Genomic DNA, 21,486 nt, shown 5'->3' with positions numbered 1-21,486 from the left:
ATTTAAATTGTGTGTCAATCAAATCGTAGAATTAGTCTAGAAGTATCACTAGACTTGTAATCAACCATTTTGGGGTCAAAATCAGTCATGGCAAAATCAACGGCTAAATTCTTCTGAGGAATTGTGCCTTAAGCAAATATTAAATAGAAATGTCAAAGAAACAATATGGCATAAGTCAAATCAATTTGCATAAGGATACAAGAACAAAATTCACATATATCATCCTGGACAAAGAATAAAAGAATTTATATCCAAGCATGAAAAGATCAGAAAAACGTTCTTTGGAAGGTTTTTGCGATAAATGATGAGTTTATGAAACAATCTTTCGTCAAAAAAAATTGGAAAGTTTTTGCGGAAAAACATCATGGTATAATCTATGAGAAAATCTTCTGTAAAAAATATTCGGAAAATGCTTACGGAAAAAGCTCTTGCAAAACAAACGAAATAGTACACGAAGATATCAACAAAGGGAACGAAACACTGCTTGACCTTGGCTCCAGATCGCCAACGGCGACGACCAAAATTCCTTCTCCTAGGCGAACAAGCTTCTCCACCTCTAGGTCGCCAACGGGTGACCAGATCATGCTCCCTCGTCACCAGGTTGCCAATGGGCGACCAAACCACGCTCCCTCGTCCCCTGGTTGGCTTGTGGCGACCACCTCGGCCCCACCTCCTCTCCCAAGTCGCCACAAGGCGACCACGACGTTCCTAGGTCGCCACAAGGCGACCATGATATACCATGAATTTGACCCGATTTTAGCCATGATATATAGGAGTTTTAAGATAGATTTAATGCATTTTGGAGTTTAGATAGCATATTTACAGGTTCGTGAGCAATTGGAGGAAATATGGTGATTTTGGAGTATTTTATAGCATTTTAGAGATTTCACCTAGAGAGACATACCGATCGATACACACTCAGTGATATCGATCGATAGTAAACACGCAGAAACCCAGTTTGGTCACAGCCGACTTGAAGCCCAAGATTCCATCTAATTACCAAGATGCTCCTGACGAGTTTTAACCTAATATTTATATCTTGCCTAAGTGTTTTGAGGCAGAGACACAGTTTAGAGAGAGTTTTTACACCAAAGTCTTACAAAGTTGTGAGAGAGAGAGTTACTATTGAGAGTTTTCTTGAACACCAATACTTTCTATTCATCTATCTATTCTATGCAATTTTATTTAATGGTTATGATGTTTTGCTTAGCTATGTCTGAGTAAACACATTGTTAGATTTATGATTCAAATAGTTTTTGAGGGATTAGCCCCAACTATGAATACTTGAGTTGTGATATTCATCTTAGAAGATTGTTCTTAATTCTTGTGTAGGAGTAGTTAACCTATACATGATAATAGTGGATTTATCCTTGGATATATCTACTCTAAGTTAGGATTTACTAGGCGCAAGCGAAAGCATGGTCTAGCAAACTCCTAGTGAACTGTTATCAACCCGCGCTTAAAGCTTACTAGAGGCGCATCGATCGATTCTCCTATAGAGATATCGATTGATTGATGCAAGGCTATGTCGATCGATATGTTCGACAGAACATCGATCGATGCCTTCCTGATTATGACATGTGCATGTAGTGAATCATTCAATCTAGTAATAGATAACCCAGAAAACGACAGTGGTACGAGTTACCGTTGGGTTCTTTAATATCATGCAAGCATCTCACATCAGCATTCATATCATTATAATCCTCATAACCTGAATAGAAATCGTAAGTCTAACGTCTTCATCATATCTGTTAAACCCCCAAATCAACCAATTGAGCAATTGTCTTGTACACAGTTTTAAGTTTACTTGCTATTTACTTCTTTGAAATCTCCAACCTAGGTTAGTTACAATAAGATCTAGTGTGTTCCCTAACTCCTCGTGGATTTGATCCCTAAGTACTATAACTTGACCTCTTTTGATGAGAGTAAGGTTGTTCAGGGTAATTTGAGCACGTATCAGACCACGACTCTCCAGGTAGCCACAAGGCATCCACGATGCTCTCAGGTTGCCAAAAGGCGACCACAATGCTTCCTGGTCGCTACAAGGCGACCACTACGCCCCCATGTTGCCACAAGGCGACCACGACGCTCCCAGGTCGAAACAAGGTGACCACGACGCTCCTCTTCCTCTCCCAAGTTTCCACAAGGCGACCACGACGCTCCCAGGTTGCCATAATGCGACCACGATGCTCCCAGGTTGCCACAAGGAGACCACGACGCTCCTCCTCCTCACCCAAGTTGCCACAAGGCGACCACGACACCACGGCCTCCACTCGTCTCATTCTCATAGCTCTCTCCTTCGAGTCTGAACCGAACTATCTCTTGTTTTGTCTTGATTGGAGTTACCGTTGAAATTTTACGATGAAAATAACAAAGACTTGTTTTCTTGTAATCTTGAATCAATCGTATGAAACTATAACAGTTAACTTAACACTATTGTTATCTCGACTATACGCCTGGTTTTCGTTATTTTGTAGAAACAACATCGTACCAAAGATGTCCGAAAGAAATCTTCAAAACATTTAAGTCAAAAAACGGTCCGACAAGGTCTAAACGCGACCAATGCCCACTTACGATTTTTAGACGAGAATTAGCCTAAATTACAATGACGGTTTAATTGATATGAAGATAAATGTCAAGTTCCCAGGATAATCATGAATCAAAGGATAAGCTAGATTTCAGCAAAGAGATAGACTCGAATCAGAGGCAAAAAAGAAAGACGGCCGACCTTGGAAGCATATATAAAAGGAAGCAAGGCAAGAAGGGCAAGGGATGATTTTTATCTCTTAGAATTTTTTGCAATTAGAAACTTTAGACTTTATTCTCAACAAGCTTGGTTTTTATGACTGGCACTCGATTACTAAAAATGCAGTTTGATTTCTTGTTTCACTCTATTAATTGAACTATTTTCGGCTTAATCTTCGAAATGGGTATGTAGGTAGCCTTCCGCAAGGTTCAGTCCGAAATCAACAAAACATTTTTCGTGTCTTCTTCGTCTTTTGTTATCGAACTGCGACTCAATTAGGTTTAAGATTTTAGATGGTTAGAACTAAAAAAAACTCGTTAACAGCTTTTGCAGTTGAAAATTCTATAATCTTTTGTAATGATCACAAGGCTCTTACGCGGATTCAAAATAAAGATCTAGTTTTTGAATTTTGTTTTGTTATTTTTCTATATTTTCTGCATTTATTTGGTCATTGCTCTTGCAGAATATCTGAACCTCAAGAAAAGTAAGGTATTCTTTGTTTTCCTTAATTCATTGAAATCTACAGTGCAAAATTTGGTTTCACAAACCACAAATTCTATAAATTCATACGAAATAAAAACGATATTTCAAACTTGTTATTTTGATTGTTGAAGTACTAAACTATAAAATCGTGAAAAAGAAATGGAATGGAAATGGGGATAAATTCCTAATCACGTCTCACCAGTTATTCTCTCAATGACGTCCAAGTTTGTCTACCGAGGCCCGAGCTACGGTAACAGAAAATCTTGAGCCGATATAACAAAACCAACTCTGAACGTGACTGACTCGCTAGATCCAGACTTAACAGAAAATCCAAGATGTCCATAATTATTACTTTTCAAATAAATCCATAGTTGTTCTTTAAACGCTTTTTGTAACTATTGTTCTTAGAAGCTTGTTCAGTTAATTTGTAATAATGTGATACATTTTTGTATGTTTTTATTCAAAATTTTAAGAAACAATTTGATTAAAATAACAATAACTATTAAGTTAGTTCAATGAAATAACCTGCGTCTTAAGGTACAAAAAAATTAACTTGCGTCTTAGGAAATCAAGTAGCAATGAGGCTTCATTGAAGCATTTCTCCGTCACGTTGCTACGAATCCAAGGAGGAAAAAACAGCCACCAAGTGGTCACAACCACAAAACCCACCGTTAGCAGCCGTGATAACATCTGACTCACCACCCACCTCTGTGCAAACGTAGTCCTTTTCACCGCCACTTCCACAACTGTGCAAACTCCATGTAGCACAAAGAACAAAGCGAGTTCCCCTGTAGGCATCTCACCGATTATATAGAAGAAAAGCACTTCGTGAAACACACCAGAGACTATGAAAGTCACCAAAACACTAATTAACATAGCAGAATCATCTGAAAACATTAGGCGTTTGCAGAAACGCCGCACAGGAGTGTAGACGCTTTCCCGGAGACTTGCAGAGACTAGGAGGTTCCATCGGCGTCCCCAGAAGTCTTGAAGAGACGTGGCTAAGTATGGTTCCTTAAAATGTGGCTCTAGGTTGCATTTAAGAATGTGAGTCAACAAAATCCTTAAGATCGTTAGGGAAACCTCAAGTATAACATATAAAAACGGTGGATAGAGACCCAATAGCAGAATGGGAGGTAGCGTTTTGTAGTGAAATAAATGTAACAATACACCAAAGAGTACAACTTTAGTTGCGAAAATCCATGTGCGCAATTGATCTTGAGGTTTAGGGTTCTTTTGACGCTGGATGGGTAGACAGGTGAAGCAGATGAATAACAAGATATTTGAGGGTAATGGAAAAAGAGGACCTCGATCAAAGGAAAAGAGGATGAGTTTCAAATCGGCAAGTATTAGCAAAATCGATGCGGGGGAAGAGAAAAGTGGAAAGGACAAGAACAGAGGAAGAACAAGAAACAAAACACATACAGGGAGAATAGAGACTAAACGGAAAATCCCGGATTTGATTCTAGGTGGCAAGAAGTAACAATAAGATACCGACATTATTGTTAAAACCCCTACTTTCACCAAGCTATTCAGTTCTTCCTCCATACCTCAGATTTTTTTTCTGATTTTCTAGGTTTTGCAATGCGAGAAATTTTTTTTTTTTTTGATAAGTTTTGCAATGAGAGATGTTTAACATGGTGTTGGTGTGTAGCAAAGTAATCCGGATTGAGTGAAGAGGTAACGAGGGCACGTGATTTTACAGGTTGACGAAGATGTTTGCTTGTACGTTCTTGTTTCTGAGGCTACCTCTTACTTGCGTCTTTTGCTTCGTCGTCTTAACTCTCACGTCTTTGAAAACATCTAATGTCTGTAGAAAATATGTAAAGTTGTAACAAACATATTATCTTTTATCTTCTGTAGAATTTTAATAAACCTTGAAGGTATATATATAAACCCGATATACAAACGTAGACAGCTGCTCCGTATTTTCGACATTAGAAATCGCATATCCTCATTCAGAGACTCTTCCGCCATCTTCTTCAGCAAAGCCATGCAACTGTGGATGTCATCTTCCTGATCGTAACTCTCGATCTTGCTTGCATGAGAGATGCCACTGAGATCTCGTGGTTAGTTTCCTCCTGCTATTTACTAAGATTCATTGATATCATTTGAATAATTGGGGACTGGTTAGTGTACGATTTATCCTCTGGTTAGTGTCAACACTTAGTAGGTAGTAGTATAATAGTTTAGGTACTGAATAAAGAAAAAATAATTTTAGTTTGTAGAACAGTCTCTTAAAATGTATCGAAAATAACCTTGCCAAAAGCATATAAAATAAACAAAAACATATGATTATCTAGAAAGAAACTTCAAGTTGTCCTGGATAATTAAAACTCAAAGCTTTCTTGAAGCATTGCATATCATTTTTACTGTTGCAGGCCTTTTCAAGTATGTTATGAGAATCAACCTGCTCGAATAATTCTCCCAAAGAGGTTGAGATTCCCTTCAAACCTGGTCAGCTGCTTCTTCAGGTAACCGTAATGTAATCTACCTGTTTGTTAGGGATGAAAAATCTCAGTGAAAAGTTACATTGTGTACATGTGTAATGTAATCTACCTGTTTGTTTTCAGGGCTCAACTGGTGTACCTGCAGAAGTGTAAATAGCTTGCATGAGGTTAGTATTCTCTTTACAATCTAAACTATAGAAGCAAGAAAGATACTTTTACCATCAAATGCAGTGAACAGAGGTTAGTATTCTCTTTACAATCTAAACTATAGAAGACTATATAACTTGTAATGAATGTGTTGTCCATGTTGGTTGCATCTTCTAGGATCGAACTTCTGGTTTATTATCATAACACAATTCCATTAGAATTAGACAATTTAGATTATTAACTGCTCTTTATTAGTTGCAAACTTGTAAATATTGTATAAAGGATTTCAACCTAATCAATTGAACATAAGAATAAAGACAAAAACTGAGTAAGCATAAGACAAAGAAATTCATAAAGAGCAGAGGCTTGAAATTACCATGATTCAAACAAATTGGACAACAAATTTTAAAAAGGTTTAATGAAACCACAAAACGAACTAAAATCCAGAAATTGAAAAAAAAAGAAAACAGAAAACTCATAGCACTAATGCAAACATAAGCCTATGCACTGACGTTCCATAATGCCAAGTATCAATCTAGCCACTTTTTCGAACTTCTCCTTCTTGACCTTTATAGTTAACACTGACCTTGTAACATAGGTCTGATCAAAAGCCTCATCCAAATTAATGATTGGAGTCCTTGTGCGCTTGGCTGGTGTCAGATCATTAGACTCAGAATGCTGAGATGAACTACTCTGTAATATCAGAGACCCCTGTATTAGAAAAATGCAAAGCAATCAGCTACTGAGTGTATACATAATCCATCAATATAGGTATTATTATAAAGAAAAATTATCATAGAACCTCAGATACATCACAACCATAGTAATTTTTTTTTGTTTTGCTTACGTATCTCAGATTTTTGCTCTGGTTTGCAATATGACAAAATGACTCACATTCCCTTGTCTTATATAGGAAGAAACAGAGTCATTATGAGAAAATATTCGTATCATAATGCATTTAAGACGTTCGATTTAGCTTGTCAATCACTCATAAATCATCGCATAGAAAACAACATTTACCATATATATGTCAATGATTTTATATTACATATAAATGTAGTATTAATCAGTTGAATCACCTTAAATTTTACCATATGTAAGGAATACATTGCATTTTAAAGAAGTAAAATAGTCAAAACTATATATATACTAACCTAAAATAATTATGGCAGCATCTGTCGTAATTAAATGATGTATACCACCAGTAATTAGGCTAGATACATTCTTATTTTATAGAGCATAAACCGGCATAAAATAGTTTACCAAATTCAAATGGGTTCGTGTGAATTGAACAATTTTGGTTTGCGATAGTAACTTAAATACTTCACGTAGTTCGAATTTAACTGAGTTCATGGCATATAGAAGAGTGTTGTTCAAAAAAAAAAAAGGCATATAGAAGAGTTGCATTTTCCATATTTCTGGAACATAAATAGATCCTAAGTTTATAGCAGTTCATGTGGTTGGCAAAAATGGTTAAATGGTCTTTTAACCTATGCGGACACTGTGTTTTGATTATTGAAATATGTATATGTGTATAGTACACAATTGAATTGCATAAAGCGGCACTGAATCTGCCTAAGTAATTAGGCTAGATACATTCCACAATCAAATTGCATAAACAGGCACTGAATTGTTTATGATCAGAGAACCTGGTTTAAATGCTACCATTCCGGTTTCCGACTCTTCTTCATCGAATTGTTTATAAAGTAATTGTTCTTTCTTAGAACGTTTGTCTATTTGTTTGTTAGGTTAAGTTAGGCCAAATGTGAGAAAAAACATTGTTAAGTAAATGTTATTTTAAGTACTTTTGTCTATTTGTTTGTATTACGTATGGCTGTGATAGAAGTTATTATTTTGTCTAGTTTTATCGTATGAGGGAGAGTAGGCCCCTATGTAAAATTTGATATAATTTAATGTTAAAAGGAAGACCAACAATATATTTAGATGGGAATGTCATTTCTAGTAAATGTAAGCTGAGAGTGAATATGCGACTGCCACCTCAGCATGACAGCTTCGTAAATAATCTACCTTCCAAAGGTTGTTTTTTCAATTTGCTCATTGATTAATAAGAAAGAGAATTTATGTAGTCTCTTTCTCACATCCAGTCTAAAGATGTATAGTGATGTCAACAATTTTTTACAAATGTAAGTCCATATCATATCATCTCCGGGCCACTTAATTATATATATTTTTAACAGAAAAATTCGATAAAACTGAAATAATATCCAATTCCCCTTTATTATTTTAACATATACAATATTAGTTTTCACTACTTTCCACTATATATACGTATTTATAAAAAAACCGACTGACTTAAGATGAGTTAGTTTTTAGTTTTAATAAGAATACTAGGATAAGATCTGCGCATTGCGCAAAGTAAATTTATATGAAAACTATTTAAGAAATATTGTATGGAAAAATAAATTTATATTCTTGATCGAATTAATATTTTTGTCCATTAAACAATTTTTAAAAAACTTTTTTGTTAATTACATAATTTGTTTACAGATGAGCTGTTCCCATTTTAAGAAATATTCTAGATCGAAAAATTACTTATCGCATAAAAACTTAACGTTTAGGCCGAATAATTTTAGGCGTACTATTTGGTTACAATGAAAATATGTCAGCTCCATTTTATATCATGATTTAGTAAATTAAAAATTAGTTTTGGTTATTGAAAGATTACGTTCACTTGACAATCCTATCTATCTTCAATATTTTTCTCTTTTTGTCGTTTTTTTATTTTGGTTATTACTCGATATAAATATTGATTTTTGTATTTATTCTCATTTTGTTCTTTTGTTTTTTACCTAAGATTTATGAAATGTTTAAGATTTAAAATTATTAAAGAGAAACATACTTAGGTTAAGATATGCGCCTTGTGCAGAATAAATATTTTATATTCATTACTAATTTTATGTTTTTCTGCATATTATGAAATAATAAAATAATAATTATATATGAAATAACTAAAAATCAGTTACTATTATGTAATAAATTGGCATGCCCATATAAATCAAACGATCGCTTGTTTCTTCGCAATCATTTTAGGGTAATAAGTCAAAACAATCAATCTTATCATCGTATATGATATAAAATTAAATTTAAAATAGATATATAATATACTTTTAATATGGATATTTATTAAATGAGGTTTCTACTCATATGATTTTATGATTGTTTGCATATTTTTTGTAACAAAATTTTACACCAAAGATTTTGTTTAATGTGGAATGTTTAGTGGTTTCAATAATTTATAATCATTTAAAGAAAACAATGAAGATTTCAAAATTAAAATATTAACTTCAGTCGAGAATGGTTGTGGTGCATTAGATCCACTTGCCTCAGATTGATCATAGTCAGTCTAATTTTGAGCATATGTAACTTGTTCATCTTCAAAAATCATATTGTGCAATATGATACATGACCTCGTTATAATAGCCAAATCGGAAATGTCTCACATGCGAGCTGGTTCACGAATGATTTTAAATTGAGCCTGCAAGACTCCGAATGCATGTTCGATGTCCTTCCGGCAACCCTCTTAAACTTATGCAAATAACTAATCTGGTTCACTTTGAGGAAGCCTAATTGATTTGATGTAAGTATGATACGAAGGATAGATAATTACAGCTAGATAATACGCCATATTATATGGAAGTTGGTTGACGAAGAAGTTCACTTTTGGAGTATTTCCTTGTTCAACATCATCGAATACCGATGAACGATCCAAAACGTTTATATCATTTAATGTGTCTGGACATCCGAAAAAGCATGCCAGATCCATAGATCATGGGATGCGACTGCTTCAAGAATAACAGTGGTGGTTCCTTTATCTCCCCGAGTAATATCTTGAATTACTAAACAAATTGTCTTTGCTTTTTTGTATCTTTCTGTTAAGAAACCTAACCATGTATATAATATACAATTGATCAGTCTGGGAAGGAAGGCGTTGAGATGGAAGGCGTAGAGATGGCTGGGAATCTAACCGACCTGTTTATAATTTAATAGTTACAACATGGATATCAATACCTCAAAGGTATGTCTTTTTTGTACTTGTACGTTTGTTAAACTTGGGTTAAATTCAATTTCGGTGTCACTGAAATTTACAAACAGATTAATCATTTTATATTTTGTTTGAATTCAGGAATAGCCAAGGTCTTTTGTACATCAAGTGAAACATTTCCACAATGTCGTAAGATAAGTGTAATTACTCATTTACATAGACAATATACTTTTAAATTTGTTTGTTATTCGTCTAACCTAGTGTATTTTTCTAAAACTGAAAACGTGAAACAGGATAGTAATGTTTTCTTCTCTTTTGTTGTGATTATAGGCCAGGGACACACATAAAGTGATAAGGAACGTATAAGAAGGCTGAGAAAGGATATAACGAAGTATACATGGTAAGCACGGCTATTGTTGTTATACTCAAAACTCTTAAATTTGTTTAATCTAAGCTACGTTAGACTCATTCAGAAATAATTTAGATTTACATGTAATTAGAAACTGTGAGCTTCAGGAATATCAAGATGTTGTCATCAAGAAATACTCTACAACAAATCTGAACAAAGATAAGTGCTGTACTGAATTCTATCTATACACTATTGTATATACATGCATTGTTTCCTCATGATTCATTAATAAACAATATATAATAATGATACATTGTTGACAGCAGTAATTTTTATTTTCCAGAAAAATACATAAGATATGATAAACAAAAAAGGAGAGATGGGGAAAATAGCAGTTAATGCTTTAACTTCCATTCACCAACACCACATTGCATCTCAAATCGTTGCAGTAGTGGCTATTTGCAAATTGCATGTATTTTGACACCCTAAAAATGACAAAACATTGGCCGACTTAGATCATATAGAAAAAGTATCAAAGTAACGACAGAGAGTAGGTGTTACTTACATTTTTATCGGCTAACACCATCTCAAGACATGCACCAAACTGATGACTGAATGAAACCCATGTATGAATCACTTTAACAGCAACTCTCCAGCCAGATTTGAAGGGCTTAATCTCACTTAAAGTGCTCAATTTGATTATTGAATCCATTTGAGATGATGACGATAAAAAGCTTTGATATTTGAATGGTTAGGTATGGTGTGATGGAGAGTGATATTTATATACTTGTCCACGACGGGAAAATTAATAATTAGAATATATATAAAAACACTGATATTTAGGAATATTATAGGATTTATATACTTTAAAATAATTTAAGTTAAAAATAAAAAGCCCTATTGGTGTTTTCGAATGGTTTAAGTTGTTATGCTTAGATAGTGTATCATAATGTCGTTCTGATTTTATACCTGATTTTATTAGAGTAATATAGTTAAATTTAATTGAAAACCAAAATGCATTTGGAATATACGTTCATGTTTTTATGGTTCACTTTGTAAATCAGATATATATAAAAAATGGCTTATCCCATCTCAAGGGCAACTCGGTGGAGGAGGACTATTTCTCTTTTTCCAAAGATTTCCTTCATAACTTCTTCACATGTAATAAGCCTCTCTCCAAAGACCAATCATGTAGACAAATTACCATAAATGTACGTCAACGGAAGAAAGAGTAAACTAGTAGAAAATGATTAGCAATAAATTTATGACTAATAAATGACTTACTTTCATAGGTAAGTTTTGCCCTTTCATTTTGATTTTCACCGACCACATAAGCTTTTGATCCGATAGTGAAGTCAGAACGGCATAGAAACTGATACTCAGAGATGTTCTTAGCCCCAACGGTGAGCAGCAGTGTTACATCACTAGTTGGTGGCCTGCGGTTCATGACACTCACAAGCTCAGTGGTGTTGGTTATTTTTCACCGGTGATATCTGTCCACTAGGGAACAACATCCAGTCAGGCATCCCGTAGGTTATCACCAACGGACTGAACTCTCTGAGAACATAATGTTCCCTCACAGCTGCTTCAACCCTCTCGAAAGTCTCAGGAGATTCCATGAACATGGTGAACCCGTAATCAGCAGGGGTGGGGACGAAATGCTAGTGGAGCCTTTCATTTTTCTTCCAAACCCCTCTCCACAGACGAAATATGCGACCCATCTTCTGGCAATTATTAGCAAAAACATATTAGATATAGATGCAAACTCTCACCATAATTGAAAAGACAAATTAAATATAGAACAATAGTTATGATAAAGACAAAATTAAGAAGGTAATCGGTTTTGATCGCTGACCTTGAAGAAAAGCTTCTGCAAACTTAAGACTTTCTTCGATTGTACCTCTACTTTGACCGACTGTGTGTTCCTGAAATGATAAAACTGGGCAACTCACTTTTATAAAGGCTCAGAGGATGAAGAACGATACAATATATCGATTATACAATCTTCTGTATGTATAGGACGGAAATCTTTAGTTGGATTTTGTAGGAGATGCGCCGTATGCGTCAGCGATTTGGTAGAGAGAGAGATGAGGCGTGCTTATACTATAGTAAAATCAGTTACCAACGTAATCTTATAAAATCCAAAAGCAATCTTTACAGTGAACCACCAAATCCTTTCTGTCAGACCTAAACCCTACGTCACCCTAATCTCAGGAACTCGAGTCGACGAGCCACTTGGGTAGTATCGTCTTATCTCTTGCGTTCGATGGTGACAAGTTGGGCCAACTTCTCTCTCTTTCCTATTTACTTAATTACACAAGAATTCTTTGTTTTTGGCCCAAATAGCTTTAGAATTTTCTAGTTTAGATATTATAAGATAATGTAGTTTGGATTTTATACCAGTGCAAATCCATAATATTGTTTTTTTTAAATGCTGTTTAAAATAATTTATTTAATCTGTGTGTATATGTGAATATATGTTCAATTAGTTTTTTTGATAAAATATGATAATTTTGTATATAAAAGCAAATAAAAACGTGGTATTTGAATAATAATAAAAACATACGTATATATAGTGTTTTTATGATACAGCTCGAAGAGAATTGAATTCATTCATATATATTTGCATGTCAATAGGATTATATTTTCATGTTCAATATATTTACTGAATATAATGTTTAACATATAGAAAATTAGGGTAACAAGAGCTGGGGAGATGCAGGGTTAAAAAGGTGTCGAATCTCTACATTCTATAAACATATATAGTCACAATAGTATCAATATTTAAAGTAGAACCGAACATTACAGAAACCACAATATAGTTGTTAATGGTTAATAAACTAATTCAAATAAAAAAGAAATTCCAAAGATGATTAGATAAAAAACAAAAATAAAATAAAATATTAAATGAAAACAATAGCCTATAAATAAGTCAGTGGCACATGATGGTAAATACTGTTGAAACAGAAGGACACTTCAAAAAATTTCTTCTGTTTTAATAGTAGATATACAGAAAATTGGTATCAATACACCTAAATGGGCTCTTAATTTGCAATCCACCATCACTTATTTCCTCTCAAATTTCATTTCCATTTTGCCCTTCTGCCGTGGACCCACATGTTCAATAGATGTGCCAGTTCATGCATCAGACAAGTGGTATTTTCTGATTTTTCTCTGACTCTGCTTTTCTCTGACTCTCCCTCTCTCTTCTACTCTTCTAGCTCTCTCTTTACTTTCCACGTGAATCAATTTCAGTTTCTCTTTCTCTCTCTCTCTCTCTCTCTCTCTCTCTCTTATGTTTATTTCTTGTGGCTTGTGTTGTTTTTAATCTTTCTTTTTTTCTTATATTCTATTTTTCATCCTTTTTTCTTATATTTTAATTCATTGTAAAACTTCACATACTCCATAGATCACCAAAATTTTTCATTTTTTATATCAATACACTACTTTAAGTTTTGAATCAATACTCTTTACAATCACAATTATGAGTATATTATATAAAAATTTTGGTGTAGTAAAACTAGCGCGATCAAGAAAAAAAATTTGACAGCTGAAAAAATATGGCTAACCGAAAACACTTCTTTTATTTGGTTTGCTGATTTTTCGTCTTTGAATGAGCTCATAAAAATATCTCTGGCAGTCGAAATTTGGATAACATTTATGCTAGTCGAAATTTTATCACTTTACCAGTTAATTTTTATGTTCTAGAGAATCCTCAATTTTATATTGATGTATGTGGTTCATCTTTTGTTAGATGTTACAAAAAAAGTACCATTAATAGATTAAGTGTTTTGTAAAATATTACAAAATACATACTGTTAGCTGATAAATAGTTTGTTAATTGTTATATGATTTGATAGGTTTTTTGTTAGCTAATATCTATGTTAGTTGGAATTTTATCAATTACCCGATTTTTGTTGTGTTTTAGCAAATCATCAATCTTACATTGATGTATGTGGTTGATCTTTTGTTAAATGTTACAAATAAGGTTTTACTAATAGATAAGTGTTTTGTAAGATGTTACAAAATACATATTGTTAGCTGATAAATTGTTTGTTAATTGTTATATGATTTGGTAGTTTGTTTGTTATCTGATAACTTGTATGATACATCGTTTCTTAGTTGGTATAATGTGTTGATAAATGGTTGGGAAGACGTTACAAGATAATTGTTGTTAGCTGACAAATAATTTGTTATATGATACCTAATTTGTTATATGATACATGCTTTGTTATCTTATACATGATTTAATATCGAAGAGTGAGTATCTACTGTTATATATTTTATTGATTCATTAAACACTTTATATTTGTTATGAAATACATGTTTTGTTAGATGTTATAAATAAGAGTGTCATTAATTGATAAATAGTTGGTAAATATGTTACAAAATAGTTCTTGTTAGTTGATAAATGATTTTTTAAAACTGATACATGATTTGTTAGTTGATACATTGTTTGTTAGTTGATACTGATACAATAATAGAAGGGTAATTCACTGTGAGTATGATTGAGAATATATGACAAATAAATGTAGTGTGTTTAAAGAATAAAACATATATAATAGTAAATACTCATTTTTTGATACAAAATACAATGTCTCTTTACATTAAACTGTTAATTTTATACATTATCGAACATAATATGATTCATATATTCATTTTAAAATCGACTGATTTATAATTAGAAAAAATACCATTTAACAGATAATATATTCTCTAAGCGCTAAAATAAATGTTATACGGTATTAGATATTAACATTTGTATTATCATTTAATATGATATACAATTGTGACCTCATTGAAAATCGCAATATGGACAAAATTGATGTGGTCCCTACTTGCAGACCTATCTCTGCGAAAAGAGCCCTACGAAATCATCTGCCACTCTTCTCCTCTGCCACTTTTAGTACTTTTCTGTTTCCTCTCTCTTCATCAAGGATAAAATCATCATCATATAGCCTTAAAGTGTAAACAATCTATCTTATTAAAACTCAAGTACAAAATCAGAGTGTTTGGAGACTTGAATAGGAGAATTAAAAAAAATTGTAGTGTTTGGAAACTTGAATAGTAATCTTAATGAAATTTGTTTGGATACATGCATAGTAGTACCTATTAATTGTATTTCCATATTTCACTTAGTTTAACAATTTAATTAATTATATTACCTTAATAATAATTTACATCATTAATTATATTACCATAATAATAATAAAAGTGCATATTTTTATTTATTAGCTAATCAATATTAACTTTGTGCCAATTATAAAATCAAAAATGTTAAATAATTAGGTTTTACGTATGATTAAACATTTGGTTTAGTTTATTTCACTAAAATATTTTTATTTTAGTTTCAATCGGTGGAAAATTATGTACCCAAAAACATAGTTCAAAGATATGTTTTGTGAATAAAATAATAACTTAAATTAATATAATTAAAATATGTTACATTTATTGCCACTTAATTTTTCACTCCATATAATTATTTTACTTGATAAAAAAACTCTTTATATTTCACTTAATTTAGCCAAACACAAAGAAATAGTTTTTTTATTAATTTATAAAATCATTTATACATGAACATTATCTGACCATTTAGATACATGTTGTTCCTTTCGGGTATCGTTTTTTTTGTTTTGAACCAAGTCTCGCTTGAATATTATAAGCTTACATATGGATTTTGAGTTGGGTCATTCTGGATCTGGATGAATTCGGTTCTGATGTATAGGAACCTAAAATATCTAAATAACCAATGTATCTAAAACGAGTTCGGATATTTGTAACAAAAATAGCCATATAACCTGATTCGGTCCAGGTCTTTTGAATATCGTTAGTTATATTATGATACATCTAAAATATATAACACTAATTTATGAAAAATAAATATCGATGTATAAAAAACTCTTACTATTTCACTTAATTTAGCCAACCACATTGAAAGAGTTTTTTTTATTAATTTATAAAATCAGTTAGACATGAACATTATATGTCCACTTAGGTACATGTTGTTTTTTTTGGGTATCTTTTTTTTGTTTTGAAACTAAGTCCCGCTTGAATATTATAAACTTATGTGTGCATTTTGTGTTGAGTCATTATGGATCTGGATGAATTCGGTTCTGATGTATAGGAACCTAAACATATCTAAATAACCAATGTATCTAAAACGAGTTCAGATATTTGTAACAAAAATAGCCGTATAACCTGATTCGGTCTAGGTCTTTTGAATATCGTTAGTTATATTATGATACATCTAAAATATATAACACTAATTATGAAAAATAAATATCGATGTATAAAATATATTTCAGGGGCCAATTTAACAAAATATTAGTTGGTTCAGTTGCAATAATATATTTAAAATCTATATGAACTAAAAAATCAATATAAAAGTACTGTACACTTGTATTTAAAATCATATCTTTTAACAACAAACTACACAAATATGTTGATTTGTATACAAATTTAAATTACAATGTAAATATTTAATTAATATAGAGATATGTCACATTGTTTAAACAAAATATCAATGTAAAAGTATTGTACAATTGCGTTCTAAAATCATTTATTTTAACAACAAGTCAAATAAATATGTTGATTGGAGAGTGAATAAAACAAAACCAGAAAACACATAGTTTACCAGAGACACTCTATGTATCGAATTTATTATAAATAAAGTTTTACTAAGATAAATACATTCAATAATTATAAATAATATATTTTATAAAAGTAAAAAATAATATCCGCGCTTTCGAAGCGCAGATAAAAATCTAGTCTATCTTATTAAAGTAGAAATACCTTTTTAGTTTGGTTTGGAAATATGAATTGAAGAGTTATAAAAATTAAAATGTTGTTTAAACACAAATATAATATCTATCTTGGTCTTTTAGAATTAAACTGTTACTATAAAATTGGGTCATATTTTCTATTATGAACCATTTTGATAACTATATTATCTATTGGGCCATTGTAATTATTGGTTGTTTATTATAATTATTGGTAAAAATAACTATAATAAAATATATTTTTCTCAAACAAGATTTGTTGTACATTAATACGATAGATATGTCATTATTAATTTAAAATTTAAAATTTTCTACATTATAGTTACAATATCATATAAACTATAAACAATCAAACTGTTAATATAAAATTGGTTCACATTAATTAATTTGTTAATATGATCCATTTTGATAACTACATTATTTATTGGACCATTGTAGTTATTGGTTATTTATTATACTTATTGGTATATATAGTTTATATATAATACATACGTAAAAATATATTTCTCTCAAACAAGATTTGTTGTCCACTAATATGATAGACATGTCAGTATTAGTTTAAAAATTACATTTTCTATATTATGGTTACAATATCACATAAACAATGCAATATATATATATATATATACACTAAGGTATTAGTATTTTTTCATGTTATAAGTACATTAAATATAATAACAATCATATGATATCGAAGAACGTGGACCATACTTTATAAATCCAATAATTTCAAAATTGGTACAAATTGATAATATTTTTACAAATTAAAATAAACGACTGGACGGGTCAAGATCTAGTTTCACATTAAAATTGAAGAAGGATAATCTCCTAATTTATGCTTCATTTAGGTGTATTCCCCTAAATGACTCATTGATATATTGTGTATTTGTATCAACTTTTAACAATATGGATAAATTTCAGTTGTTAAAAAAAAAACTACATCCAAAATCATAGAAGACTAAATTAATTTTTTTTACACCTACCGTTCAAGTCATCAACATTATCCAGGTGTATAATGTTTCATTTTATCAAATCGTCTTTCATCCAATATCAAAGTACAGGTGCGGATGAACACTTGCTGTGCTTCTGTCGACTTGACCAAAGCTTCTCTGCCCACCCAAATTCCCATGGCTACCGTCAAGAAGACGGTTCGCGTCGCGGCTGTTCAGATGACATCCGTGAATGATCTGATGGCTAATTTCAGAACCTGCTCTCGCCTCGTCCAAGTAAATCAATCCTCCCTATCTCTCTACTATATTCATATCCTGACTAAAATAAACGCCTTCCCCAGTTGATTGTTTGCTTACATAAAATTTTTATGATAATCATTTGCTTGATTATGTTACCAGTTGACTTATCATAAATTTTTTTATGATAATCGTTTGTGCATATGACATAGATAAAGTGTAGAATTCCATAACAGTCTTCTGAGAATGTTCAAGTGAAGAAAGAAAATGGATAGTTATCAAGTGTTGTTGTTAGCTTTAACTAGAAAAAATACCAAAGCAAAGCTTAGAAGTCAAAGAAACGAATGAGGCTTGTCACAGAACTAGTACTCGATTGATCTAATTGCATAGACACTTAATTGAACAGAGTTCTTGATGAGTAATCATTAAGCACTAAAATGAGTAGGTTAGCTGTGACATTTCATATACTTTAAATAGTGTAATGATGTTTCCAAATGCGTGAAGAACTGGTATACCATTTAATCACCAATATATCAGAACCTGACTTCTTCTACTGCATGGTAAAATTTGCAATTCTAGTTAATATCTAACTCTAGGATTTACTTTATGTGTTTGACAAAAGGAAGCAGCATTGGCTGGTGCTAAGCTGATTTGCTTCCCTGAGAACTTCTCCTATATGGGCGAGAAATCAGGAGACAGCGTGAAAATCGCTGAATCATTAGACGGGCCAGTGATGCAACGGTATTGCTCTCTCGCCAGGTATGTAATGATGATGCTCTTAGTGTAAGTTCGCTTAAGATGAATTAAGACAGTTGCTTGAATATAGCCTTTGTAACATGTTTTTTGCAGGGATTCAAATATATGGTTGTCTCTTGGAGGCTTCCAAGAAAGATTTGATGATACCCATTTGTATAATACACATGTTGTGATCGATGATACTGGGATGATCCAAAGCACTTATCAGAAAATGCATTTGTAACTATTTTTGACCATCCTTTGGTTTTCGTAACAATATTTTTACTTCTCTAACTGTTTCAGTTGTGTTGGGTAAAATCAGTAACAACTTATGTTTTATGAAAGGTTTGATGTTGATGTTCCTGGTGGAAGCTCATACAAAGAAAGCAACTTTACGGTTCCAGGTAAACTCTCCATCTTGTTATCTTTCTTTATCAGATTTTTTTGTGGAGCATTCCTGCGAGACTTTTATAAGTACCAACCACCAAGATCAATGATCAATAACACTTAAGAACTGATGTATTCCAGATGAATCATTAATCGTGTATTTTCTTAGGGACGAATATTGTTTCCGTAGACAGTCCCATTGGGCGCTTAGGCCTTACTGTATGCTACGATTTGAGGTTTCCTAAGATTTATCAGCAACTGAGGTTCGACCAGAAAGCTCAGGTAACCTTCTATGTAATTCGGTTATCACACTAGCAACTGAGGTTGGACCAGAACAACGATGTGATAAAAACTGAGTTTCTTTTGTAGGTTATACTAGTACCGTCAGCTTTCACCACGGTCACTGGGGAGGCACACTGGGAGATTCTTCTCCGAGCCCGAGCTATTGAAACACAGTGTTATGTATGTGGATTACGCTCTTTCTTTGACCATTCTGTCACATTTGATCTTTATTGATCTTTGTTCAATTGCCTAGGTAATAGCTGCTTCTCAAGCTGGAAAACATAATGAGAAAAGAGAGAGTTATGGGGACACACTGATCATTGACCCATGGGGATCTGTGGTTGGAAGATTACCTGGTGAGGATCTTGTTCTGATTTGTTACAACTCTTTCTGATATCTTATGGATGCAATGTGATACATCTGTTGCTGCCATCAGATCGTTTTTCGACTGGCATTACCGTGGCAGATATTGATTTTTCGCTGCTCGAGTCAGTGAGAACTAAAATGCCAATTGATAAGGTAAAAACACACACACACTTGACAAAACCAGAATGAATGAGATAGAATAACTCTGTTTTGGTGGACCAAATGGGAACAAAAAATATCTTATATTTCAATGTTCTTTGGTCTTGCAGCAACGGGTCTCCATAGATCTCTGATTAACCCTGATAGGCCTACATAAAGAGACATTCTGTAAGGAAAGAAGATCAAGAAGAGCACAGAGATGAGGTCATGAATGTTGTCTAGTCACAAAAAGATTGTTTGAGGTCTACATGCATAAGTATTGTGAGTAGAATAGAAGGAGAATAAAATTGAGATTGGCTTCGATGAGTTTGGATTAATTGCTCTTACACAAGAGGGTTCTTTATCCACCAATGTCCATGAAATTCAAGATCTGTCGTTGTAGGTAGTAGGCCTGGCGTTTGGGGGGCGTCAAAGTCCTATTCGGATTTTACTAATTATTGGGTCTGGTTCGGTTCAGTTTCTATGGTTCGGTTTGGATTGTAACCAATGTTTGAAATCTTTTAAAACTGTTGTAATCTGTGTGAAATGTGGAGAGTGAATTGTGAGGAATGTTGTGTGTATTTCTCATTAGCCAACACCACATTATATAGTGGTTTGTAGAAGGGTTTACAAATGCTTTACAAGGAAGTAAATCTACACATTAACTACTTTTGACTACATTGATGTCATACATGAAGACTTGGTCAAGGTGATGATAACGAGGTTGACTGAGTCTTCTATCTCGGACCGGTTTGTAGATGAACCAATGTAGACCGGATGTAAACCTCCTTGCACTTCCTCTTGTACTTGTTGAACTTGTCTAGTACTTGGTTAAGTACTTGGTTATTGTCCATCCACACAATGGATATTATAACACTCCCCCTTGGATGCCATAACCATATGAGTTCATAATATGCTTAATGTTGCCTCATTAAAACCTTACTAGGAAAACCCATTGGGATAAAACCATAGTTAAGAAAAAAGAGTACAACACATACTACTCCCCCTGATTTGAACATCACTTGCTGAATAGATGTTCATGGATTCTTACTTGAACAATCTTGTATTGTTCGGACATATCATGTCTCTTAGAATCCTGATGGTACTTTAGAAAATGTACCTCTTTAATATCGACCACCTTAGTACTTTAGATAAAATGTACTATTTTATACTCTGGTCGTTTGATTATGGTCCTTGACCAAATCACTCTTATATGCATTTCCATAATATTGGTCGGCTAGTACTTTAGATCCTTTATATAATATGGATTATCATTATATCAAGTATGAGCTACTTAGCTCTTTAGGACTTATGGACATGCCTTAGCTTTATGAGTATAATATTATTTGCCATAGACAACTTTAAACATAGGTCATTTCGGTGAGATCATGATCCTTATTTACATATGTCCATAGATGATCTATGATTGATCTG

The 21,486-nt window shown here is 32.7% G+C and overlaps 2 protein-coding genes across 2 annotated transcripts; one reads left to right on the top strand and one right to left on the bottom strand.

Moving 5' to 3' along the window:
- Positions 1-3,660: 3,660 nt before the first annotated feature.
- On the bottom strand, positions 3,661-4,913 carry LOC108826924 (probable long-chain-alcohol O-fatty-acyltransferase 7). The gene has a single exon (XM_018600269.2). It carries the CDS (start codon positions 4,775-4,777, stop codon positions 3,737-3,739), a length of 1,041 nt encoding a protein of 346 aa, XP_018455771.1. The 5' UTR covers positions 4,778-4,913; the 3' UTR covers positions 3,661-3,736.
- Positions 4,914-17,987: 13,074 nt separating this feature from the next.
- LOC108829766 (deaminated glutathione amidase, chloroplastic/cytosolic) lies at positions 17,988-20,442 on the top strand. Its single transcript, XM_018603365.2, has 9 exons — positions 17,988-18,183; positions 18,767-18,903; positions 18,994-19,119; positions 19,225-19,283; positions 19,436-19,548; positions 19,636-19,728; positions 19,802-19,904; positions 19,985-20,067; positions 20,184-20,442. The coding sequence occupies exons 1-9, from the start codon at positions 18,025-18,027 to the stop codon at positions 20,205-20,207; spliced, it is 897 nt and encodes a 298-aa protein (XP_018458867.2). The 5' UTR covers positions 17,988-18,024; the 3' UTR covers positions 20,208-20,442.
- Positions 20,443-21,486: the final 1,044 nt, after the last annotated feature.

Source organism: Raphanus sativus, chromosome 9 (genome assembly GCF_000801105.2).
Source record: "Raphanus sativus cultivar WK10039 chromosome 9, ASM80110v3, whole genome shotgun sequence".
Classification (NCBI taxonomy): Eukaryota; Viridiplantae; Streptophyta; class Magnoliopsida; order Brassicales; family Brassicaceae; genus Raphanus; species Raphanus sativus.
The sequence above is the reverse complement of the archived record's forward strand: the minus strand, read 5'-3'. Positions and strand labels throughout refer to the sequence as shown.

Coding starts and splice junctions, on each gene's coding strand:
- LOC108826924 (XM_018600269.2), bottom strand. CDS start 4,777: ATGGAGGAAGAACTGAATAGCTTGGTGAAAGTAGGGGTTTTAACAATA.
- LOC108829766 (XM_018603365.2), top strand. CDS start 18,025: ATGAACACTTGCTGTGCTTCTGTCGACTTGACCAAAGCTTCTCTGCCC. Junction 19,120..19,224: donor ACTTATCAGAAAATGCATTT/GTAACTATTTTT, acceptor GTTTTATGAAAG/GTTTGATGTTGATGTTCCTG. Junction 19,905..19,984: donor TGTGGTTGGAAGATTACCTG/GTGAGGATCTTG, acceptor TGCTGCCATCAG/ATCGTTTTTCGACTGGCATT.